Source organism: Enhydra lutris, unplaced genomic scaffold (genome assembly GCF_002288905.1).
Source record: "Enhydra lutris kenyoni isolate GAN:26980312 unplaced genomic scaffold, ASM228890v2 scaffoldscaffold17, whole genome shotgun sequence".
Classification (NCBI taxonomy): Eukaryota; Metazoa; Chordata; class Mammalia; order Carnivora; family Mustelidae; genus Enhydra; species Enhydra lutris.
The window spans coordinates 45,653,036-45,680,448 of record NW_019154101.1 but is presented as its reverse complement, the minus strand read 5'-3'; the positions used below and the strand labels follow the sequence as shown (position 1 = coordinate 45,680,448).

The 27,413-nt window shown below is 32.4% G+C and overlaps 1 protein-coding gene across 2 annotated transcripts in view; it reads left to right on the top strand.

The window, feature by feature from the left end:
* Positions 1-27,413, top strand: part of LOC111147825 (pleckstrin homology domain interacting protein) — a 134,391-nt gene that overhangs the window by 46,142 nt on the left and 60,836 nt on the right. For both annotated transcript variants that reach the window (XM_022504077.1, XM_022504076.1), the window contains exons 8-17: positions 3,825-4,046; positions 4,329-4,429; positions 8,770-8,840; positions 10,256-10,356; positions 10,450-10,490; positions 11,233-11,331; positions 12,138-12,291; positions 12,718-12,852; positions 25,159-25,287; positions 26,435-26,660. In XM_022504077.1, the coding sequence (XP_022359785.1) occupies positions 3,825-4,046; positions 4,329-4,429; positions 8,770-8,840; positions 10,256-10,356; positions 10,450-10,490; positions 11,233-11,331; positions 12,138-12,291; positions 12,718-12,852; positions 25,159-25,287; positions 26,435-26,660 (1,279 nt within the window). The remainder of the gene's footprint in view (positions 1-3,824; positions 4,047-4,328; positions 4,430-8,769; positions 8,841-10,255; positions 10,357-10,449; positions 10,491-11,232; positions 11,332-12,137; positions 12,292-12,717; positions 12,853-25,158; positions 25,288-26,434; positions 26,661-27,413) is intronic.

Below are 27,413 nucleotides of genomic sequence, written 5' to 3'. Positions count from 1 at the left end.
TTGTTTTATTCATATAATTTCTTTCCTGTTTACTTTAAAATTGTTATTTCTACCATACCTCTTTCTCCTTCATACATCTTAGAAGCCTATGTATTCCTCCTAGCCAAGGCCAAACCCCATGTCTATGTTGTTTATCTTGTCCCTTTCACCATTTACATAACACTGGTTTTATTGTAGTGTCCATAACACTTTTTAAAAATCTTGATTGAAAGACTATAATGTCCTACTCTTTGATTTATTATTGGCCTTACTTACATTCGAGGTAGACTTGGGAAAGGAAGTGCATGTGTTCAGATACTGCTCTACATTTTGCCTTTTTTTTTTTTAAGAATTATTTCATCTTTTTTTAAATAATCCTTCCACATTCAATTTAAACACGTGTATAGTGCTCTAAAAATGTTTTCCCAGTAAATTTAATTTTTCTTGTGCAGTCCTCTTCAGTCAGTTATACTGTATTTATATTTCTGATAGTCATTTTAAAAGAACTTAGTTGAATCTGTCAGATCATCTTTAGTTTCACATTCCCATAAAAATAAATTTGTGATCGTAAGTAACTGATGCATGAAATAGAAATTGTCAAAGGATGCTTTTGAGTTCTGTTTAAAATTCTGCCAGGAGTTCAGGGGAGTAGGAGTAAGGGTGGGGACAGCGTATTACTGTATAGGTAGGTCATAGAAGAGAACAGTGAAGAGAAATTTCCCTAAAAGGTCAAAGATTTCTCTCCTGCAGTTGAATGGAGGAAAGGTCAGTTGGAATAATGCACAGTTGGGGAAAATGTGCATAGTGTTGTTTTATTTTAGCACTTGGCTAAATAGAGAAAAAATATACTAAACTATATTAAATTGATGAGATTACTAAGTAATAAAGTCAATACAAATATAATGGGACTTCTTGTTAGATTTTACTTGGTGAAAAGTCACTGAATACTGATGTTAGATCACCGGTTGTTACTACTCTTCATTAAAAGCTGGCATTTTGGTCAAAAAGGTGTTTGTTTTTTGTTTTTTTTTTTTGTTAACGTGAAAAATATGTGAAACACCTTCTATAATAGAATATAAAGCAAATTCTTGTTCAAATACATAAGAACAGAATGAATTTAATCAGTATTGTGGAGCATAATGAGATGTCATTTTACTTTTTCATATATTCTACCAGTATTAGTATATTGAAAATTTTATTTTTGTTGTGAATTTATGATTTATTTATTTATTCATTTATTTTTTATTTTTATTTTTTTTAAGTAATCTCTATCCCCAACTTGGGGCCCAAACGCACAACCCCAGAATCAAGAGTCACATCCTCTACTGATTGAGCCATCCAAGCACCCCTATTTTTGTTGTGAATTTAGATCAGAGCCAAATATTGCCTTAATTTTTAGAAGATAAAGTGAATAAATTGATTTAATTTGTGGAATTAAAGAAGGAGTTGAATAAATGAATTTAATAAATGCTTTAAGGTCTTTTTTTATTCATCAAATGCCTAATACAATTCCTGTGTGCCAAGTGGTAGTCTGACCAGCTTTCTGGAAGTCATGGCCTGCTACAGTTCCTTTTTCACTTTCTACAGATAGCCACGATATAATCCTCATCACTTTAATTTCCCAAACAGCTATTGTGTCCATATCTTTTGCTCTTTCTCTTCTTCTGTAATAATTTCAGTTATATCACTCCTCTCCTACCTGTACTACTTCAACAACTTTCAGATGGCCTTCGACTTTCTATCCTAATTCACACTTATGCCAACAGTATCTTTGGAAAACATAAATCTGATCCTGATACTGATTGTAATCTTAAGTGATCCCCATTATAAAACATCATTTATTGGTATACCAGAAAAGGTCCTTCACAGTCTTTTCCTAACTTCATCCTCATGCCTTTGCTTCACACTGTGTTAACATATAGACTACCTGCAGTGCTCATAATTCACATTTTCATGCCTTTGATCAAACTTTTCTAATTGCCATATGGGATGTTTTTGCTCTTTTTAAAATAGTAAGAAAGAATATTGCTAAAGTAAAAGTAAGAACCACCAACAAAAGCAGTGGTAGTCGTCCATAGCTATTATTGCCAGACACTGCATCCTCACTTAACTCATTTTGTTTTTGCAGCAACCTTATGATAGGTATAGAAAAGACATTGGAGGCCTAGGGAACAGGTAACTTGCCCAACATTAAACATGTAGAAAGTGGTCCTGACAGGTTATGAACTGAGACATTTGATCCTGCAATCTGTTCTCAAGGCTACTACACTACATTGCCTCTTCATGCAGAAGACAGTGTCTAGGCATCACTGCTTCTGGATTCTTCTCCAGATCCAGTTCCTATTTCTCCACCTTCAGGACAAACACACTGCTTCCGGGTTTGGATCTCTTCTGATTAATAGTATAGCACTTTGGACATGTTATTGCATTTATACTCTTCTGCCTTGCTTCCTGAGGACAGGCATACTGTGTCTTAGCATCTCATCTTTGTATCTCTAGTGTTCAACACGTATTTAATCTCAAGGCAGATGAATAAATGAGTGCATGAGTAACTGAATTTTAAAGATAGAAGGAACCTTAGGGATCATCCAATTTAACAACTTTGTTTTATGGACAAAAAACCTGAGATTACATAAATGTGGTAAGAATACCATGTTTTAATGTAGATAATTTGCCAAAGATTTATCACTAGTCTTTAGTGGTTGATAATCTACTTCATTTGCTTCAAACCTCAGTCAGAAACACATGAGTTAATTTAAAGTCTTCTAGGTAGTGCTGGCAGAATCTGATTTAGGATACACATGTTCTGTTAATATGGTGTGAACATTTATATGTTGTATCATTAGTATGAAGGTAATAACACATCTGTATCATGTTTTTGTGAATCTTCTTTCTGATGTCAGATTTAAGAGTTTTTGTTTTGTTTTTAAGATTTAGAGTGGAAGGTTGTAACATGCCACCCTTGAAACCTGTTGATAAGTTTGAATCTGGGAAATGGATGTATGAGGCTTGTGACATTGTTCCCTACTTCTTTATGTATTTAAAACCTTTCAAATAATGAACAATAGGAGAAAATATTGAGAGTTTGGTAAAAGAATATTAATTTAGAGCTACAAAATGAATAAGGAAGATTAGAAAAGGAAAAAATAATAGAGCCTAGAAGTTCTGATCTCTTTTTGATTATGTGAAATTGAAATGTTTATTTGTAAATATAGGTATTCATAGAAAACCTTTTTATCTTTTACAATTTCTTTCTGAGCTTATGCTACTATAGCAGTGTAAACATATAATTTAGGTATTTTTATTGACTTCATACATAAAATTTTTTTTTTTTTTTGTAAACTGGCTTTAGTGATTTTATATGTAATACATTTAGCTGAAGATCACTGATGGGAAATTCATATATATATTGTTTTTAGCTTCCTAGGAGAAAAAGCCCCAAATTAGCTTACTTTCATTTCTGTATAACATAGTAACATAGGATTAGTCACTATTGTATATTACTTTTGTTCTATTATAATTTTGGTCTATTACTTCAGAAGTTCAAATTCTTTCACAAGATCCGGGATAAGAGGTCACCATGGCTGCTGGATAGGGGGTCATAGGTAAATATTATTAACATCCTACTTCTGTTAGATTGGTGGACACACATGCATTTTTTTTATAAGTGAATAATTTAATAGCCTTGTATAGAGGAAAATTCCTGAAACAAGTATTTCACATTTTAGTATTTAAAAATGTAATTGTTGGGAAGTGGACATTGCAGATACAGTTTCTTATGTCTGTTCAGAATTTAAATAAAAATTTATAGAGTTAATTCCATTAATACACATTTTTATTTTAAGGGTTCTGATGACTGTCTTGTGAAAATCTGGGCAACAGATGATGGGAGATTATTAGCTACTTTAAGAGGACATGCTGCTGAAATATCAGACATGGCTGTAAACTATGAGAATACCATGATAGCAGCTGGAAGTTGTGATAAAATGATCCGAGTCTGGTGTCTTCGAACGTGTGCACCGTTGGCTGTTCTTCAGGGCCACAGTGCATCTATAACATCACTACAGGTAATTGTTTTAATCCCTGTAAATTCCTTTTGATTATAATTTAAATTTTAAGTAACTTTTGTAATCCCTTGTAATAAAGCCAAGTAAAATGAAGAAAGGAATATTTTTTTCTTTCTTTTTAAATGCATGGACTTTAAAAAACATCGTAGTTAAGACCTTCATCAATTCTGGATGTTTTCTAACTCTGTTTTTTATAGTTGCTATTCATTTGGTAAAAAGTGGGTTTATTTTTTGAATTATGTCACTCTTATAAAGATTTTTTTTTCTTCATTTGTTTTTCAGTTCTCTCCATTGTGCAGTGGCTCAAAGAGATATCTGTCTTCTACTGGGGCAGATGGCACTATTTGTTTTTGGCTGTGGGATGCCGGAACCCTTAAGATAAAGTCAGTTGCTCTTTTATTTCATAGAATAAATTGTTTAATTTAATGGTTAAAATTCCAATAGTAAAAGTAGTCAATAATAGGAAATTTATTTATTCTCCTCGAGTAAGTAACAAAAATGCATTCACTGACCTGTTTGATTTTCATGTCCCGTCCCCTCCATGCCCGCTTTGTTTTTTTCATGTTTCAAAGAAAGTTTCTTATGTTAACATGTAACATGTTTGTTTGCTGTTGTTTTTTCTTTTTGAGGGGGGCCTTCTTTTTGCTAGCCTTAACTGTTTCCTTCAGAACATACTTGTTTTATTACCACTCCTTTCTGTATGTGGCATAGTTTCATCTCAGTAGCTCCTTCTGGTACTGAGAACATAATCTTAAGAGTTCCTAAGGCTGTTCTTTAGAAGAATTGCAATTATTTCTGTCATTACTTCTATAAATTTTAGATTTTATTATAGATCTCAGGAAACTTAGGAAAACCAATTGATTACATTTTCACTAAATTACATCAAGATAGTTAGATGTGTCTTTCCCCCATCCCACAATAACATCTTGCATTTGTGCTTTCTCTTGTTTTAATAATCTCAGTTTATTAAAACAGGTTGGCTAAACATTATTATTTTTTGATTAAGGACAATGAGACAAGAAAAGGTTAAAAAACTTTCCCATAGTTAAAACAGTTTTTTAAAAAATTGGCAAGGGCAGCATTAAAACAGTACTTCCCTGCTTGTTGGTCCCATGCTGTCTATGCCATGCCAAATGGGTGTAGTATGAAGAGGAAGTGCTATGTTTTGCCTCAGAGACAGTCACTGAATGGAGAAGTGGTACATCCGGTTATGCAGTGTCAAAATGTTCATCTCTGTTCTCATGGTAGACTATCATTCAGATTAGAAGGTATATCTCAGTAATTCTATCTGACTTCTGTTTATAAATTATCAACCCAAGTTGAGTAATTTGTGAATGTCTTTATTACTTCAAAACAGTAGCATTTATTTAAGCTTCATGAATATTAACATTTCTGGAGAGTGCCTCTTATGGCAGGGCATTAGGAGGCCTTGGCAGCTAGAGTAACAAAACAAACTACTTCATTTGAAAAAAGGGTTCTGATCAAAGATGTGGTTCTTTGGAGAAAGCAGGTTAATTTCATTTTACTTGCATTCTTAATATTTAAAATACTAAAGATTTTCTGTAGACATTTAGATAAAAGTTTAAATATTTTACTGATGTGTATGGACAATAGCAACAGTTAATTGTCGTTTTCCTTTGAGTATTTTTTACCTCCTAATGGACCAGATTGGGATACCATTGTCTTTTCATGTTTTGTTTTCGTAGAGAAGAAAAACATGACTAACAGTCTTCAAATTAGCATAGGAACAAAAATGTTTTTACAAAATTAAACTCTGACTTTGTGCTTCTTGAGCATTACATTGCTAAGTACAATAATATTTATCTGGATTCTTGAGAAGTGAATTATTCCATATAAATGATTTTTTTTTTCAGAACCTTTACATAGATTCACCCATTAACCAACTCTCCTAACCACATTTTTAACATAAATATGTTTTTTAATGTAAAAGTAAGAGAAGTATATATAATTTTCTGCTAGTTTTTTCCTTAGCAATTTATCATAGTTATTTATAATAATTTTAATGGCTGCATTATGTTCCACTGAATTGTTATTCCATACTTTGCTTCATGATCTTCCTATGTTTGGACATACCAGTTTTTTCTGGTTATTTAGAGGTAGTATTCTTTCTATTTGTTATTATAATTGTCCTTAAAAGCTTTTAATCTAAAGTCACGCATAAAGGAGTAATTTTTTCCTACTTATAGTCTGTGGGACACCTATTTTCTTTTTCCATTTTTACTCATGGCTGATAGCTGCCAAAAATTTTGGCTGGATGTAGATTGTGACTGTCATATGGGTTTTAATTACTCACCAAAGGCAGAAATTGTATTGAGCTATAATGCTTCTATGTAATTTGTTGGGGAGGTGCCTTCAGCAACCCAATCTGCATTAATTGAGAAAATCAGTTCTGTTAGTAAATGAAACCTATTTTGGAAACCCAAATTCTTGATAAATTTGCTTTTATGCAGTGTTTATGTATATGGTAATAACTCCCACTAATAAAGATGCCACTTTGTAGATGAGAAATAGGAGTGGCTGGGTGACTCGGAAGCTGGCTGAAGAGATCTCTGATTGGAGAAAGCTGTACAGGCATATTTAGATTAGATGTGGGGGAGAATGGGAATCCTAAAATACACAGATGATAATAATAATTACAAAATTTTATTAAGCACCTAGTCTGCCAAGCTTGTACTAAGCACTTTACATTTGTCATCTTGTTACTCTTTATGACAACCATATGAAGAAGGTATATAAATACTGTCTTTAGGACAGATGGGAGAGAAAACTGAGGTGGATACTGAAAGTACACTGTTGGAACCCCCTCTCGATGCTGTACCAAATTAAAAGTGATTATTCATTGATGGACTGTCTAGGACTGGTTGAAGTAAATTAAAATACTAATCATAACTAATCATACTAATTGAGTGTGCTGGGCACAGTACTAAGCACTCTGGATTAAATTCATTTAGTTATCTCAGTAACTCTTAAGATTTTGTTTTGTTTTTACTCCCATTTTACTGACTGAGGTACAGAAATGTTAACTTGCCTGAGGTCATACACCTGGTAAGTGACAGAGCTGGAAATTGAACTCAGAGAGTCTGAATCCAAGGCCTCATCTTAAAATATTTCCTCAAATGTGATTTTAAAAATAAATTATTTGTACCTGTCCCTTTAAAAATATTAAAGTCCATTTAAAATGGCAGTCTCTATGATTATTTGAATATTCTGACTTTCAATGAAATGGTTGCTTAACACTTAGATGAATGATTGTGCCAAAAATTAATAAAAATTTAGAAATAGAATCCATAAGATATTAAAGTAGTGCCTTTAGTTGCCTTTATAATTTCGGATTAATTTACTTAAATTAGAGTTACTTTAATTTTACTGTGAATAATTGTTTAGGTTGTGAGAATGTTTTAATAACTTTCTCTTTCTCCAAACTGTCTATTCATGCTCAGTTATGTCAGATCCTATGACTAAGAAAAGTTGTTATGTCATGTTAAAAAATTTATGTATGGGGCACGTGGGTGGCTTAGTTAAGTGACCAGCTCTTGCTTTCAGCTCAGGTCATGATCTCAGGGTCCTGAGATCGAGTTCCGCATTGGTCTCCATAGCTGGGACTCTCTCTCTCTCTTTCTCTCTCTCAAATAAATAAATCTTTTTAAAAAATCTATTTATAAAGTAATTAAGAATTTTTAACAAATACTTCTGTTGTGTTCTGTATCAGTAAGAAAGATTGTTCTTGCTCCAAATATATAACTGATAGATCATAAATATTTTGTAGTTTTTTTCCTTGTATGATTACAGAACTGAAACCAGTCTATATTCAGTTGCTATGGTTTGTAGAAGTTATGCAGTGCACTTTGGTTGAGGCTGTAATTATTTTTTGAATTTTCTCCCCAGATAACCTGAGGAAAACTAAGTCAGAATATATGTTAAGTAGGGCTTTAAATAAATCACTGTATTGAAACATTACAGATATATTGTATATTTATTGGAGCTGGTATGCTGTAAAATCTGTAATTTTTCTTTCTTTAGTATCGTTGATTGTAACAAACATTTAATATCACTAGTGTAAATATAAGACATTTGTAACACTCATACAATTATTGTAAATATATTTGAGTGTAAATGACTGTTTTCTTTAGATGACTGTTTTACATGAGCATTATAATTGACATAAGATTTTCACTAGGATGAATGTAAGATTCTTTCTGGAGTCTTAAAAGGCGTATTTCATCACATCAGATGATAAACAGAGGGAAGTGTTTAATTAACAGTGACTAATATTGAAAAAGTTTATTACCTCAACCTGATGGTATACATATGCTACAAGATGCAGCATCTAGTTTGCTAGTGTGTTCATGTTTATAAATGACTTACTTTCTAATGTATTTGTGCATTACTATTGTACTGTATGAAAAACTGAGAACCTGTTAAATTTGACTAGAAGGAAGTGTGACGTGTTTGGTGTGACAGTGGCTTTGAGAGTGTTTCATATGTGGATCATTGTGTAATCAGGAGCTCCTACAAAATCTATAGAGTTGCCGTAAAATCTTCTGATGACGACACATAATGATTTCCAACTTGTTTTAGGAAGGGAGCCATCTGTTGCTTTTTATTTAATTCTGTCTTTCTGTAATGATTTTTTGAAACAGCTCATTTTTGGTCTTGCTGATCCCTTTATGGATATTGTTAATTGTTTCTTTTTTGTTTTTAGTCCGAGACCTGCTAAATTTACAGAGCGCCCTCGGCCTGGAGTTCAAATGATCTGTTCTTCTTTTAGTGCTGGTACGCTTTTTTTCTCCCTAATCTTCCACTTTGAATTACCTTAGAAAACTTTTAGGAGAACACATAAAGTTTTGGAAAAATATTTGCTGTTGTAATATAAATCATATTCAATACATATACCAGGGGATGGTCATAAATTAATTTAGAAATATTTGAACTTCGCTAGAGTTATTTTTTGTATTCACATGACTAAGAATTTTCTTTGAGACTGTAATACTCTGGTAGGAGAGAAGAATTATTTCAGAATTGACTCTGTTAAAGAATAGATAAAAGTTATCTCACTGAAAGGAAGGTATTTTAGATATGTTTTATATTTTCATGGAGTTTTGAAGTATCCTGTAGCCAAGTGAAATTTGATTGCTATTTGTAAATCTTTATTAATTACTTTGCTGCAAATTCTTCTTTGCTTTTTAAAATACAACTATATAACAGTGCTGATGCCCCAATTATGTTTTGAGTTTCTGCAGTAGTGTTTTAAATGGATGTCTTCTTAAACAAATTATAATTTGAATATTTGAAATGATGAGAAGATGTAATGAAACATCAATAGATTTAATACCTAGTGTTTCTAGTACCAGTTCCTTCTACATATACCTCCAGTTTTACTTACCTTTTCAATTCATAGTTGTGGATAGTAGTAGTACATGAACAGGTGATTACAAACTAATGACATAAATCTGTTTTTGCCATATTAATATCCAAACATGTTTAATTACTAACCTCTAGATTTGCACTGCTACTGCCATGAAGACAGTTTTCCTTTTAGTAATAACACAATTACAGGCACTATCCATGATTTCAGAGTACTCTATAAGCAGTTAGAAACAGCACTGTTTTCAACACTGTGGGAGAGTATTGATTCCAAGGAGAGAGGGTAAATTGCATATATAAATAACTGTAATACAAAATAAAATGTATATGCTACAAGACAAAATCTTAATATGAGTTCAGAGGATAGCAGGCTCTTTCAATGGCAGAGTTGCAAAGACAACCTACTGCAGAAATAGGGCCCTAAAAGTTTGATAGGATTTTAACAGGTAGGAAATGTGGCAAAAGAGGGACTTAAGCAGAGTTAAAAGACATGTTCTCTAGGGAGGGTGACTGCTAATTTTTACATAAAATCATATAATCTCTTAGTAAAGTCATTTGTAGTAGAAATCTTCTATAAGATTTCTTATAGAAATCTATTGAAAATCTACTGAAATCCGTTGAAAAATTCATCCCAGTTAAAGTGTGTTTGTAAACTTATAAACTCATTAAATTCAATTTTAGTTATATACTTAGATAAATATGAATAGTATTAGAATAAAAGGTTAATCATCAGTGTATAATCACGGTAGTATTGCTTGCATTTTATTTAATTTTCAGATTTTGAAATTATGTTCTACTCATAAATGTTTGCTATTACTCCTCAGGTGGAATGTTTCTGGCCACAGGAAGCACAGATCATATTATCCGGGTTTATTTTTTTGGATCAGGTCAGCCAGAGAAAATATCAGAATTGGAGTTCCATACTGTAAGTATGGGTGAAAAGAATTAGGTTGGAAAAATTTAAATGAGTCTAATAATTTATATTCAGGGTTCTCTTTTTTTATCTGCTTATATGTAGGACAAAGTTGACAGTATCCAGTTTTCCAACACTAGCAACAGGTAAAATAAACATTTTTGTTTGTAAATTTAATGCCAATTTAAAATGTTCCGATAAAGACATTTCTTGTAGTCAGGTTTTAATTAGAATTATATATGAACTAGGTACCTAAAATAAAGGTCTTGACCAATTATACTAAAAAAGTGACTATAGCCTGAGAACGTTTTTATTTGTATTAATGTTAGTTTATTTGGCCACTTTTAAAAATAGGGACTTTTATCCACCTTTTATATTTTCTATACATGTCAAAGTGTAGGGAAACTTTTAGTAGAGTTTTGAAATATATCAAAATGTAATATTTGAATCAGAACTATTTATTGGTGATAAGCTTAAATGATGTTGTATAAATTTTCCCAGGTTCTTATTTTAAAAGGAAAGAAAGCTGTAAGTACCTTGAGTAAAAGAAGTTCTTTAATATTGAGAAGAAAATCAGTATTTCTCCTTTGGAAATTCTATTGGTAATGTAGTAAATAGTGGCCTTGAATCACTGTTGAATGTTATTTTGAGACCTAGCCACCTAGCCAAACAACTTAGAATGTATGTGTATAAAATTTTAAAAGCCTATAAAGTTGCAGAAGTTCTTAGTTTTACAGAGACTATCTGACAGAGTAATCTCTATTGTATTAGAATGCTGTGTTAAGTAAAGATGAATTCTCTCTTAGTATTTTGAAAAACATCTCTGGGAAAACACATTTTGCTTAAGTCCATGTGGTTTTTTGGGGGGTTGGGCTTCCTTTAATACAGGTTTGTAAGTGGGAGTCGTGATGGGACAGCACGTATTTGGCAATTTAAACGAAGAGAATGGAAGAGCATTTTGTTGGATATGGCTACTCGTCCAGCAGGGTAAGAGATCAAATTTGAAATATTACAATGATAAAGGTAGAGCATTTAAACTATGCTATATGTGACTCTCAGCCTATAAGTTGTATGTCATAATCCACGTTGAAATTACTACTTTTCTATAATAATTAGTGCTGTTGGAGATGAAAAGAGGGTATTTACGAGATTATTTTTTACCAAAAATATGAGATCTGCATTAATGACTTTTTTCAGTTGAGTTTCTTAAGGAGATGATAGTACTCTAAGGATACTTGTAAATTTGCTAGTTTTCTTCAGAAAGTGGGACATACGATATTGTTCATCTGTCAAAGAGCAATGATAATAGTATGTGACATAGGGATGATATGGTGTATCTAATGGTTTTCTCCAGCCATGAGAAATTATATTTCACTTTATAACTGTTACTTTGGTTTTAGTATTTAATAAGTTAACTCTATTTGTATTTTTGTGTAGTAGTCTCAGATGGGTGGGAGAGCAAAAACAGCTAGCAGGGCATGACAGCCACAGTAAGAGGTAGAGAGTGAGCAGCATGGCACAGAACTCTTGGATCCAGATGGAGTTAATTGATAACATGCGCAAGATCATCTATTACTAAGGGCTTAGGAGTGCTGAAATCCTGGATTTGCTGACTCAGTGAAGTGATTTTTGCCCTCATTCATTGTTGATTCAGTCTATTCTTAATTCCTGTTAAGTGATAGTTATCCATGTAATGAATATAAATATGAATTATAAGAAAACACATTTAGGTTTTTGCCATACTAGGATTTTAATAATATAGTGTAAACAAATCCTGCCTCCATACTTTTCAGCCAAAACCTTCAAGGAATAGAAGATAAAATCACAAAAATGAAAGTAACTATGGTAGCTTGGGATCGACATGACAATACAGTTATAACTGCAGTTAATAACATGACTCTGAAAGTTTGGAACTCCTACACCGGTCAACTAATTCATGTCCTGATGGTGAGAAAAAAAGATTCATTTTTATTTGATATAATGAAACTAATTATAGGATGGACTGTTTTCATTGCGAAATAAAATCTTTTATAAAAAGTTAGCTAAGAAATCTTGCTAGATAGATAACAGGTCTTTGTGGGAGATTAGAAATAATTTTAAAATGTAGTTAAACTGGTTTGGCTTGGAAATCTAGATCCTTGCTGTTACTTAGTATGTAGGGCTGTATCAGTACTATTCTTAGGTTTCACCAAATGACAGTGAAGCCTTGGTTGGTGGTATTAGCTCAGCTTCATTGTATGTTGATAAATTTGAAAATTTTTGCCACTTTAATAATTCTTAGAGTTCAAATTCTAGAAATAGTCCCATACTGATTTTTGATTGAATTTCCATTTTTTGAATTTGTAATTCTATGCCACTTTAAAAATATTTCAGGGTCATGAAGATGAGGTATTTGTCCTTGAGCCACACCCATTCGATCCAAGAGTTCTCTTTTCTGCTGGTCATGATGGAAACGTGATAGTGTGGGATCTGGCAAGAGGTGTCAAAATTCGATCTTATTTCAATATGGTAATTATCAGCCTCTTCATTTTATAGCTGTTAAAGATTTGGGGACCACTTGCAGGTACTCTGCATATCACAAAGGAAATCCATTTAAGAGTTTGTTTAGACACTATTTTGCCTTTAAGTTTCAAAAAAGAGTTCTGTATTGTACACTTCATTTAGATGTTAAAATTAAAAGAAAATTGCATACTACAATTCAGATATACTGGTGATAACTAATTTGGTTTTTAAAATAGTTCTAACAGTGGTACTTGAGAAACTCACAAGTATGAAGATAAAACATAGAAAAATTTTGGAAAACCATGTTAAAGAAATCCTAGATATTTATATTGCATTATTATACTTCAGAAGTCCTCTTGTATAACAATTTGATTCCAGTACACCCATTTTATTTTTTAAAGTTTTACTTATTTAAGTAATCTCTGCACCCACGTGGGTCTCAATGACCCCGAGATCAAGAGTCTCCTTCCAGCTGAGCCAGCCAGGTGCCCCCATCCTCATGCCATTTTAAAATTAAAGGCAATCTTGTCCTTTTTCAAATTATAGTATGTAAGATATTGTGTGTAAGCCTTTTCCCCTCTACATTTTGCTTCTTACGCAGATATTTAGAATACTTTGTTGAATATTGAATTTTACTGGTTTAATATCACATACAGTTTACTGTGCAGTGTTACCATGTCTCTGTAACTACTGTATGAAGTATAAAGTTTCCTCAAATACTGCTGTTTATTCAGTCACCTATTTTTTAATCTATTTCCTATATATCAGGGATACCTTTCAACAAAATAAAAGAAGAAAAACTTGTATTTCTATTTCAGCATCTTTAGGTTTTCTTAAAAATCCACTACAGAAAACACTAGTAATGAATTATGAAGCATATCAATTAAGTGTGTGTATAGTCAGTTATTTTGCAAAAGAAAAATTTTAAAAGTGTCATTTGTGAAATACAATGGTTTGTGAAAAAATTTCATGAAAGTGATACTATATTTGATGATAATCGTAATAAAGTTACTTCTACGTAGTAAGAAGTAATTAATAAGATCAGTTAGAGGGAGGAGTAAGAAGAATTTTCATTAGTGAGGGAATTAAGTTGGCTGTCTTTATGGATATCTTAGTGTATATAAGGTAAAAACAAAAATTTGTCAAACTCTTACTTTTTAAAAAAGATTTAATTATTTGGAGTACAATTTTTAGTGACAGATGGATTTCCTTAGTGATATATGTATAAGGGAAGATTTTTTTAAAAGCAGATACTTAAATATGCTGGTAAAGAATTCTTTCTTTTTCTATCCTTGTGTTTCTGGTTTGCTCCTTTTTGGGACATCTCTGTTAAAAAAAAATTATTTCTCAGTTTGTCTCTATAGCTTCAAAAGAAAACATTTTGTGGCCTATACATATATTAGTGACTTTTTTTTAAAGTAATTTCATATTTTTAAAAGGCTTTGGTGTGTTAGTAGAGTGGAGGTAAAATTTTCTCTAATACTTGAATACTGCTTTCACCTTTAAGCTACAAAGGTGAATTTTTCCTTATCAGGTAAGTTGATCACACTAATATTCTACCTTATGTTATAGAAATCGGAATACATTGAGATTGAACTGATTTGCTTTTAGATCATCACAAATTCGTGATATAGCCAGCAATAGAAGTCAGCCATATTACATGTTCTTTGAAATTAGCTAAGGGATTAGTTACATTACTGCCTTAAAAATTGTTCTAATAAGAGTTTTAGATAAAGATATTTTTTCCTGTTCTAAGAACAAGAGATAGAAAAGCCTCTAAAGGGCAGAAGAAACAACTTTATGTAATAAGTGGAACTGGATGGTATCCATAGAATATTCAGACTGAGAAAGACAAAACATAGACTTTAAGGGCTAAAAATATATCCTGCATTTAAAAAAACTAGAAAATGAACTATACTTTATCTAATTAAAATAAGGATCTCCTTTTAATTTTTTGTAAGATTTTTAATGACTTCCAAAATATTTCTATTTGGGTCTCATGAAAACTTTGTTATATAATCAGGGTAGATTTTATTATTACTGGTTTTATGAATGGAGAAACTGTACAGAGATGAATTGCTTTGCCCCGGTTTACCTAGGTCACACAGCTGTTACAGGGGACTTGGGATTTAAAACCCTTATTTTTTTGTCTGTTGTTACTGAGTTCTTAATGCTAACTCTAGTTAATGGTTGGCCATTGTATAGCTAACTTCCAGATCTACCTAGTTAGTGATATGTTACCAGGAGAAAATGTCTTCATAATGGTATTAATTCTGAGTAGATCTTTTGAGATCTTGAATTTAGCTTGATGATTTTTTTTCTATCTGTCTCTAATTTATAAGTTACCTAAGTGCCCTACTTTTTGCTCTTTGCTTTTTTTGTTCATTTTGTTGTTTGTTTTATCTATGGACAGATGGAAGATAAAGCATCCAGCACTGCTGTTAAGAAAATAAAAACAGTTGGAGGGGGTAGTAGAAGCTTAAGTTCACTGTCCACTCTCCTGAATGTTGAATTTTGGTTATAGTAGTTAAAAATCTTTGGCTCTGTGTAGCAGATCAGTAATTTTTTGAGTTACTAAAACACCATAAAAGTTGAAGAAGTACAAATTCAAACCCTGATGTTAAATTGTACTAGTAATCATAACTTCAACTTAGTAAATATTTTTTGAATGCTCTGTAGAGGGACTAGTTATAGTGCCTTGGAAGATTTAAGGATAAATAACTCCAGTGGAATACTCCCTGTTTAGACTAGAAATGGTAAAAGTTTAGATGAAGGATTGTTAAGACTAAGTAATATTTCATAAAAGTTTTAAAATCAAAGTTTATAACATGAATAAATGAATTCCCCATTAATCAGCCAGAAAGTAAGGCTTTTAACAAAATTTGATATATAAGTCCTCTGAAATAAAGGTTATCAAGTATATTTTGAGAATACTGCTTTACTATCAGTTTTTCTTTTTATAATAATTAGATTTCCCACTTGAAATTCATAATACCTTTGCAAGAAGTAAGAAAATCCTGTAACAAATAATTATTTTCTTACTCAGCATATTACTGTTCCTTTCTTACCTATTATGAAAATTAAATGAAATTTTAGAAATTTTCAAGAATTCTGTATCATAGAAAAGCCTTTCACAGGTGGTGAAAAGTTAAACTTTGTAAGTGCCCTTGTTTGATATACAGTAATTTTAAAATGAATTTTAATAAAAAACTATTGATATATTTATTAAATATATATCATTTAAAACATGATACATTTATATATTAATATTGCACTGATACTCATCATTCTGGTAAATATTCAAATTCTTTTTTTCCCGTATCAGATCTTGACTTATACTTTTAAAAATATGACACTTTATTTTAGGACCACCTGAATTTGTAAACAAGGTTTGCAATTAAGAATTGCGATAAAGATTTAATTCCTTGTTTGCTTATAATAATTCCCTTTATATCATTTCAAAATTTATATCATTTCAAAATCTAAATAGATTCTCACCTTGCTAGTAATATTGTCTAGAGAAAGTTATGGAGTTATTTTGCTTATCTTTACTGCTAGATTTCCTGTTAATCTGAGGATCTGAATGATAAAAGCAGTTGGGGCGGTGGGTGTTGGGTTTGCTTTTGTTATATACAAGAAGTATTTGACAAGTAAGATGATATAACACAGAGTATAAAGTGGAATAGACAATATATGTTCCTTGCACCCTCCTCACCATTGTTTCATCTTTAACTAAAAATAAAATAATCTGAAAATAAACTTTTAATAGCATTTGCTGGAAATGTATATAAAGTAAAACCTTGAGCCTTTCTTCTTCTTCTTCTTCTTCTTTTTTTTTTTTTTGATAAACCAGAGAATGAAACTAAAGAGAATATTGTAGAGAAGATTATGATAAGACAATTCTATTATTTTTTAAAACACATATAAATTCCAGCCCTTAAGCTTTACTTATCAACATTCCTCTAAAAATGATGTCAGTTATTCATGTTATAGCTGAACAGTCCTTATATAACTTAAATATTCAAGATAAAAGTATATTTAGGTATTTTGTTGAAGGTAGATAGTATATATTAAGTATATTCCAAAGTATTCAGATATAGTTTAGCAAACCTAGTACAGCTTTGAGAGTTGTTCTAAAGTCTAGTTTAAAGGCTCTGAAACGTCAGTTAAATGTTAAAAGGCAGATAAGTTATTCCCAGAAATAACTTGAAAATGTATGCAAACTCTCTGAACTGAATTTGAAGGATTTTGTAATATTCCAGTTCCCTGAAAGAGGTAGGCAAGTTTGGGAGTTTAAATATAAATGTAAATGTTTTTAAATACAAAGTTGTTTTATAGCCCATTTTCCCTTAAAGCACGGAATAGCTAAGTTTTAACTATAGGTTTAAATGAATAATAATTTGAAAAGAGACTTGCAAATTTCTTAGTTACTAGGCCATTTGATTATAAGATAGTAAGTAAAGGATGTTTGGAATAGGATTGATAGACCCCACATTATTTGCTTTCCTCATGTTTCTGGCGCTTTTGCTTTTGGTTTATCTTCCCTGTTCCCTTTCTTTTCTCTGTATCTATTATTCTAGCTGTGTTTATGACTACCTCTCTTTCCATATCTTTCTGTTTCTGTCATGTTACTCAAAGCTGTAGTTTGTTGCCTCTTGTCTGGTTTTGATTTTAATTGAAGAGTACAATGTCTCCTTCTAGAAAGAAATTTTACTGAATTTGAGTTTTGCTTTACTTTTGTTGTTTCATGAGTAAATTCCAAATAACAATTTTTATTTATTAAAATTTTCCTTATTTTTATAATTAACCTTTCTTTCACTTGAGATTTTTAAAAAATGTTCCAGTGTCCACTAATCCAGAACAATATATTTCTCCTTGCAACGTTCCAAACAAGCAGAGGCTGCCAATCCACCACTCAGAATTTTTGCACATGCATACTTCTGACAATATGTTCTCAGTGTGACCTCTAATTTAGTTTTAGGCAATTGTAGCTGCGTATATCTAGGAAAGGCAGAAAGAGAAGCTCAAAATAAGTAATCTCATATCGTGTTCTCTTGTGAATCCAGATTTCAAGATAAATCTTTCTTTCTCTCCCTCTCTCCTCTCCTTCCTTTTTTTGCTTTCATCCTTCCATCTCTTCCATTTCCTATCTCTTATCATCTAACAAGATGCTATATATCTGCTCTCTATGTTAAAAGGATTTTTTTGATGCTTCCTATCCTCGTTTCAGCCTCTCTGGGTAAGGAATTACTTTCAGTCTTCTGAGTATGAACTCTAGTTACTATCACTTTCTTTCAAGTTTCTGGGGTTCTTTAGATTCTGTCTCTTTCTTTTCTTCGGTATCAAAAACATATCTTAAAATTTGCTGCCATGAATGTGAGTTTGTATCTTTTAATCCTGTGTTACATTTAGTGAATTACTTTATGTAGTTCTTTGACATGGTCTGTGAGTTACTATCACAGGGGTGTTTGAGATTTGATAGTTAAATAGGGAAGTTTGTACAATTATGCAGAATGTGAACATACAGGTGAAAGACAGTTCAGTTAACAAATATTTGACTGTTTTGTGCATAAGGACAAACATGGGGACCACAAGGAAGAGTAAGAGGTGGTCCTTGTTGTTAGCCAGCAATGATAGCATGGCATATGAGAAAGGATAATTGCTATATCTGAAGATAGAGGGATCCCTTCAGGGTAGATGGTCAGAATAAGTTTTGTTGAGGAGGAAGAACTAAAATTGTGTCTTGAAAAATAAAAAATTGAGTTAGTAAGAAAGATACTTAATTTTATAAGTATGAGGAATATTATAAATAAGGAAGTAAGAAATGTTAAGACATGTGCATAGAGTAACTTAGAATGTTTGGAATAGTTTTTGAAAAGTGAGTAATTAGATGAAAAGCATAAGTTGAGGAGGATTGTTAATGGCCTCATGTTATCTTGTTAGTGTGAAGAATAGTTAACATAGTGGGATTTTTGGTAAGTTACATTTTAGAAACAAGGGAGTAAGTTTGATTGCCAGCAGTAGTATTTCAGGTACAAAGTTGAGTAAGTTGGGGAATAACTACTTTTATCAGTGAAATCACAATCCTACCTAGGTGGTAGGAGATTTGTGAAAGAAAAATATGTGTGTTTGACTTGGTATTTTGTGACTGATAGAAGGATTAGGGCTGGATTATGACAGAAGATTTAATAATTGAAATTAAACTAATTAAATTAATATGTGGAGAGTGTTGTATTAAAAAATATTGATGGAAATATGAATGATACGAAGAAAAACTGATTTTTTTTTTAGTTTGTCTTTATGTGTTTATTGTGATGTAGTGTTGGACGACCTGTGTGGAAATGGCCAGGCAACACTTGGAGACAGAATACTTAGAGGAGCTAGGAATGAAGAGAGATGTTGAAGTCTTCCAGGTAGAATGCTGTTTACCCCATGGAGAAAGAGCAGTGTGGAGGGCTTAAAACTAAACTTTTAGAAGTAGTCATATTTAGCAAATGGAGACAAGAAGAAAATCTCTAGAGAATATATTAGAAAGGTACCATGCTAATACCATGTCAGGGGACAAAGAATGAGAATAGATTACAAGGAGGATTGATTAGTAATGTTGCAGCCCTCAGTGAAATTAAAATATGGTTAAACAGAATGTGGTTAAATCTGAAGATGAATTATTTATTTTGATAATAAAATGTTCTTTTGATGAAAATTAGAGTTGATTCTTCAGAACCACTTTTATGTATCTGTTGGTTCTATCAAGCCAGCAGTTTCCTTTTTTACACAAATTTACTTATCTTGGCACTACTTAAATAGCTATCTTTAATTCATATGTAATAATGTTAATTATAAATTAAAGTATCTTCAGTATTAAAGGAAACATTCATTTACTAATGGCCTTTTAAAGTAATTTGATGACACCCAGACTATTAGAGTGTGGATAACTTCCCTTAAGATAAATTTTTTGTTTCAGTGTAACTATCATAATGATTAGAAAGTGGCAAAAGCATATTTTAATCATATATATGACAGTGTCTGTCTTCAGTTATCTAGTGTACTTTCTTTTTTTTTAAAGATTTATTTACTTGACAGACAGAGATCACAAGTAGGCAGAGAGGCAGGCAGAGAAAGAGGAAGGGAAGCAGGCTCACTGCTTCGCAGAGAGCCCGATGCGGGGCTCGATCCCAGGACCCTCGATCATGACCTGAGCCGAAGGCAGAGGCTTTAAGCCACTGAACCACCCAGGTGCCGCACCCTCTAGTGTACTTTCTTAATTAAGTTTATTTCTCCCCAGGTAGATAAACTTTAAAAGTTCTTTATACATAAGGATTTTATAAGGGTGTTTCTTAGCATAAATTCCATTTCCCAGCTATTTTATTCTTGGGATATGAGTCTATATCATAGAATTGTTAGGGTACTTAAAAGATTAATAATTTTGGGCACCTTGGGTGGCTAAGTCAATTAAGTGTCTACCTTCACCTCAGGTCATGATCTCAGGTTCCTGGGATGGAGTTCCTTAGCCAGCTCTCTGCTCAGCAGGGAGTCTGTAACTCCCTCTCCCTCTTTGCACTCACTCAAAAAAATAAAATCTTAAAAAATATATTCATAATTTTCAATTTCTAGGTAAGATGCTCCCTTCTAAACAGTGCGTTTTGTTTTGTTCTAAGATTTTTATTTATTTAGAGAGAGTTCATGTGTGTGTGCTAGCCAGGAGAGGGGCAGAGAGAGAGAGAGGGAGAATCTCAGGCAGACTCCCTGCTGAGTGCAGAGCTGTAGGTGGGCCTCAATCTCACAACCCTGAGACCAGGACCTGAGCCAAAATCAAGAGTTGGATGCTTAACCAACTGTTAACTAACCACCCAGGCGCACCAGTCTCATTCATTTTTAAAAATATACCACTGCCTTCGACTCAGGTCATGGTGCCAGGGTTCTGGGATCAGGCCCTGCATTGGGCTCCCTGCTCAGCGGGGAGTCTGCTTCTCCCTCTCCACCCTCCTCCCTCAAATAAATAAAATCTTAAAAAAAAAAAAAAAAGAAAGAAAGAAAGAAAGAAAAAAAATGAGACCAAAAAATTGACCCTGGTTATAGACATGGAATAATTCCTTAACAGGATGATTCTGGTTAAGATAGTCCATGTTCCTGATTTGTGTTGAGTCTCTGTAGGACAACATACTTCTCATATTCACCTGTATGTATGATCCTCATGATTGATATAATTTAGAACCTGTCATTTTAGTCTGCATTCTAGTACTTCTAGCATATCTCATTTCCAGATTTGTCTAATTCTTCCAAAAAGTCTTGCTTTGAGTATCAGATGTTAGAATTTTAGGACTAGGTAGGACTCTCGTGATCGTTTAAATTATCTCTGTCATTTCACAGAGAGATTAGGTGATTTGCCCATTACCAGAGAAGTCTCTTGGGTCAAAAGCCTCATTTAATTATTCATCTTTATTCATCTTTCTGCTTCACAAAAATTACATTAGAAGTTGTGAATAGTATTCTGCCTTGAAAAAGGTGCTAGCATACTTCATTAAATAGGACATTTTCAAAGCTTTTTTTGTATTTTTTCAAATTCATTATAAATCTCTAAATTAATAAGATTGTACTACTCATTTCTTGGAAATATTTCTAGAATTCTTTAGTCAGTATGAGACTTTCCTACAGAGGAATTATTATTTTAACTTGTCTAATCCTTTCATCTCTTACTTTAAAAACAAAATAACTTCTATGTCATTATTGCTGAATAAATTTTTTATCTTAATCTCTATTCTCTTTGAAATTTTTGCATTTATTGGTAAATACCACAGCCTGGATTTTTCTCAGCTTTCCTTATTGTGATTTAATGTGTATGAATTTTATTGTGTGGTCTGTATTTACATATGTCCCAAATGTTTCTTAAGTATGCTTGATTTTATGAGAGGTAATTCATCTAAAATTCACTTGGACAATTAGTCATTATTATTCCTTTCTTTCTGTTTAATTTTCTACAGCATACATTAAATACTGGCATCAGTTGTATACGATATTAAATTTTATGTTGACTTATTCTTGGGTTAAGCAGTACATTAAATTTTATCATAGGCCCATATAACTCCAGTATGGATAGAGAAGATATTTCACCCTTTTGGTTTTGTTTGTTTGTTTCCATTTCATTTATTTATTTGGGAGAGTGAGAGAGAGAGAGCCAAAGGACCCAGGGAGAGAGGGCTAGAGAGATAGGACAAGCAGACTTAAGCTGAGGGCTGAGCCAGACTCATGGCTCGATCTCAGGACCCTGAGATCATGACCTGAGCCGAAACCAAGAGTCAGACACTTAACCGACCAAGCCACCCAGGCCCTCCTTCATCCTTCGGGTTTTTTAATATAAGCTGCATTGTTTTTTAGTTATACATGAATAATAGTGCTTTCATGATTAAATTTTTTTTCTTTGGGAATTCTATATACTTTAAGCCTGATTTAAGAAAATGAAATCATTTTCAGAGAGAAATACTTAACTTTTTTTGTTTGGCTTACCTTAATTGCAGCATAATCATAAAAATGGTTACAGTTTATTTAGTTATATAGAGAAAATAAAATATTTTCCTCTTTTGTATTAGCTGGAAAGCCTAGTCTACATTTTATGGTTATGTGTTTATTATTGGAGGAACCATTACTAAAGATAAATTTGACATTTTAATTTATTAGATTATGGACAACTTTTCTGATTGATTCATAAGTAGACTCTTTTAATGCCTCCTTAATGAATAATGGTTAAGCCAAATAATGTGCTTTTACTATTTTCTGATGTTGTGGAAATAAACTTTTATTTGTTTACATAAAAGTCCCTTTGAAGTTACACAGATGCCTTATACCAAGAAAGTTGATACTGCCCAGCCATATTCATATGTCACGTATTATATAGGAAACCCCGTGATCTTCAATAGGATTGGTATCTTTTCTTTGCCTTTTTAGAGTTTTGTAAGTTTCACATCTCCAAAGTATTCTTTTAGAGATCTTCTAACTGTAAATTTGGCAACGTTGGTAGGTAGCATAGAAATAGGATTGATTGATCCTCATATAGCCCCCCTCACAAAAAAACAAAAAAAGGAAAACATAGAGCAAGGTTGCCTAAACATCATGTGAAGGATACCATGCTTATGAACGTATATCAAATATCCTTTGTCGTTGCTGTGTCATACTTTTTTTTTTAATTTATTTTTTAAAGATTTATTTATTTGACAGAGAGAGATCACGAGAAGGCAGGGGGGGGGGGGGGGGGGCCCAGGGGTGGGGAGTGGGAAGCAGGCTTTCTGCTGATCAGAGAGCCGGATGTGGGGCTCCATCCCAGGACCCTGGGATCATGACCTGAGCTGAAGGCAGAGGCTTAACCCACTGAGCCACCCAGGTGCCCCATAGACTTCTTCTAGATCTCTTCCTCTGTCCTACTGTGTACTTAGAATTGTAAACATAGGCTTATAACAACAGTATTATATTTCTGGAAGCTTTTATTATATTAGAGTAGTTTTAAAGTTGTTGCTTTTTGTTTTTCATCTTTTGTGAAATTTTGAACTGAAATAAATAAAAACAGCACATAACCAAGGAAGTTTGAATTCTTAAGTCTTGAATTTTTGATGTTAAATTCTATCTAGAGATCGAATTTTTTCAAGTGGTTACTTATTTATAAGTTATTTTAACTTTTTATTTTGCCTAGAAAACATTGAAAAAGAGACCTGAATCCTGACATTTCTGCATTTGTAGTATCTCATTTTTTGCAAATACTAAGATACATGTGTTTACTAATGCTCATATGCTAATTTGGAGAAATAGTTCTATTCTTTCTCATTTTTTGAATAGTTTTAACCTAGACTCAAGGACTCAGTTCCCTTTGTCTGCTGTCTTTTCCTCCAGCTTTCTTCACAACCAAGAAATGATCCTGTTTCACTTACTATTCATTTTCTTGCTGTATGGTTAATCTTTAAGTATATTAGTCATTAGATAAATTTATTGATTTTTCTTTCATATGATTAATTTTAAGGAGAGTTATTTCTTTTCCATTATTATCACTACCTAAAATACATTAATAAACACCAGTGCACTCTTTCCTTCTTTTCAGCAAGCTCTAAAGAGAAACTAGTTTTCTTTTTGAGTCAATCAATTTGTGATAATATATTAACTTCTTGGGCAGAACCCTTTCTTTTAGAGTGATAGTTTCTCTTTTGACCAAAATGCAAACTTTCTTTGAGAAATCAACTATTCTTCTTCTAAATTTTAATTTCACTTCCATATATGGTGAACTGCACATCCATTCCTACGCTATATTTTTAACACTAAAGAAAGAAAATTACCACTTCTCTCTTTTCTAAGCATTTCCTGAAATATTGGGATATTGCTAGTAAAATTCAGTCGTTCTAGATCAGTGGATACCGGAACAGAGAGGAGGTATTTCTTACCTGATAATGTGTGTGCGTTCCGATTCTGCTAATCCAGAAATCCAATCGCATTTGTTGAAAATCATCCTTAGTTGTTATTTGTTAGGGAGGTCAACTCCCTATTTTAGTTGTTTTCTGAAATTCAGTCCCTAGATGTGCTTTAGATAGGTTAGAACTTTTACCTCTTTCAGAACACTGCTAAAGAAGTTTCAACTGGAACATAGTCTGAAGAAGCACTGAGAGCAAAAAAAATTCAGAGTGGTGATTGGCCACCTCTGTTTGATTGACAGGTTGCAGGGAGAAACCCATTCGTTCTGGATTAATGGAACTGGAAAACAGAAAACAATTATCAGGTAAAAAAAACCTTTTCTTTAACCTTTGAAATTCACCATTTAAAAGACGAGTCAGACCATCAAGGGAATTTATTACCAAAAAGAAAAAGATTTAGTGTCTTGTGAGCAATAATCTCTGGCTACTACTTCCAAGAGTTAACAAAACAAACAAACCAAAAAAAAAAAAAAAAAAAATCGCTACAGTTTCGACACATTGTCAGCCTTTGCTGAAAGGGCTTGATTAAATGCAGATAAAATGGAATGTAAGGTGCAATTACATTGTAAATGTGGCTTAAAGACTTGAAGCAGAATTCTATGGGTGGGGGAAATTGATGTTTTATTTCCTGAATTGTGTCTGGTCTGTGTGTGCATAAAGAGAACACTTTGTTTTTCAAGGCTATTAATCTGGCACTTTTCATGATATTCACAAATTTTGTTATTGTACTCTGTTATACTTAATCTTCACTCCATTGGGATGTATACTTCTGCATCTCTTTTATCATAAAATTTTTAGTAATGGTAGTGACCACTTCTTTATATTTTAACGGCAACTTTTTGATTGTTGGTTAAATATATTTCAGATTGAAGGCCAAGGACATGGTGCAGTGTTTGACTGCAAATGTTCTCCTGATGGTCAGCATTTTGCATGCACAGACTCTCATGGACATCTTCTTATTTTTGGCTTTGGCTCCAGTAGTAAATATGACAAGGTAGTGTATGATGATTCCGTATCTTTTTTTTTCCTGGTTATTTTGTTTTAAATCCATGGATGGTTAGGAGGAATATTTCAGGAGTGGTTGAGCATTGTTTATGCTTTCAGCCTCAAGCTTGAAGAATCAATCATATTTTAAGTATTCTAGGGACTTAAGTTTTAGAGAGGAGGGTGAACACAGCAGTTGTTAAGTTCCTATTCTCTGTAGTAGACATTAGTTAATAATTAGATCTTACTTAATCATCTTTACATTTCAGAAGGAATAACTCTATGTAGCCTGCAAGAGCAATCTAGACAGTAATTCTGAAGCCAGGGATGGGAGAACTTGTCCATAGAGAGACTCTGAAATTACGTGAAATGTTTTATTTATATGGATAAAGTGTACTTATCTGGGGTATAAATCTGTGGCTTTCATGAGGTTCTCAAAAATATATGGCCTGCTGATGGTAGCTAATATTTTTAAATATTAAAGAGCTTATCTTAGTGATTAAAAGACCTAAAAATTGAACAGTTCATAGAATTCCAAATCAATAAAATTTTGAAGCTACAGATGTGTCAGGTTTGAGTTCATATTAATAATTTTGTGTTATTTCAAAAAATCTAGAGAAAATGCTTATCAACTCTTGGAAAATCATGCCATGATTTGATTTTTGTGTTAATATATGTCAACATTTATTGTATACTTAAAGGTTTTCTTAAATTGTATAAGTGACTTCATTGGAGTTTAATTCAAAGAATAAATTCATTGAGTGATTTCCTTTTGCAAAATGCTAAAACAGGTAATTACTATGTTTAATAGTTTAAAAAATAAGATAATTCATGGTAGCTCAATGGAAGTAGAAGTACCGCTGAGTGATTTATACCTAGATTTGATTTTAACATTTAATTTGAAATTACACAACTTTATCATGTTAATGTTTTATGTATACAGTCTTTTCCTTCTTGCAGAGAAAATTCAAAGCAGCTGCTTTTCTGGTCATAAAATTTAATGTAGAAGTATAATAAAGACTTACCATTAACTCAAGAAAAAGTATTGTTTTATGTTGTTGCTTAATACCATGATTTACATTAAGACATTGCCTTCCATTAGAAATTTATAATGATAAATTTTTATTTTTCCAATCTTTGTGGACCTTTTTTTATAGATAGCAGATCAGATGTTCTTTCATAGTGATTATCGGCCCCTTATTCGTGATGCCAACAACTTTGTATTAGATGAGCAGACTCAACAAGCACCTCATCTCATGCCTCCCCCATTTTTGGTTGATGTTGATGGTAATCCTCATCCATCAAGATATCAGAGATTAGTTCCTGGTCGTGAAAATTGCAGGGAGGAGCAACTTATCCCTCAAATGGGAGTAACTTCCTCAGGTAAAGGCTCATTTTCATAGACAGCCAAATTTTCCATTTCTAATGATGTCTTGTAAAATTGCTAATTGGGTAAAGCTTTGTTATCGTTTTGAACAAATGAAAAGTAAAATTATTTTTAAAAATTTCTCTAAAATCCTATAAACAGTGCTGAATTATATACTGCAAGATGATTAAGAAACATTGGAGAGTTAAAGCAATAATCTTGGTCATTTATTCATTCATCTTTGTGACACCTGGTAAACTGGTATTCAGTAGTGAATTTATCAGGTACAATCCTTGTTCTCATGGAGTAAGATTAATAAACACAGTTATAAACAAATAGTTAAAGCTTGTGATAAATGTTATTAAAGGGAATAATAGTATGATGTGAAAGAAAGAATAAGAATAGATAGCTTATTCATACTGAAGATTGTTTTAAGAAGTGATCAACTTCTAAAAATTTAAGTAAGGTAGGAGTGAAAGTGTTGACAGCTGTTTTGGTGAAATAATGGAGTGTGAAAGTCTAATTAGTTGACAAATTAAAAGGGACTTGAAATGGAGACAAGGTCTGTAGACCTTCCCTTTTGACAGGAGATGTAGCACTAATTTATTAAGTGAAAGTAGTAGAAACCATTATAAAAAAAGGTTAAACCAGTTTTGTAATTTAAGAATCTTTGTTATATTTTTTTTTTTAAAGATTTTATTTATTTATTTGACAGATCACAAGCAGGCAGAGAGGCAGGCAGAGAGAGAGGAGGAAGCAGGCTCCCCTAG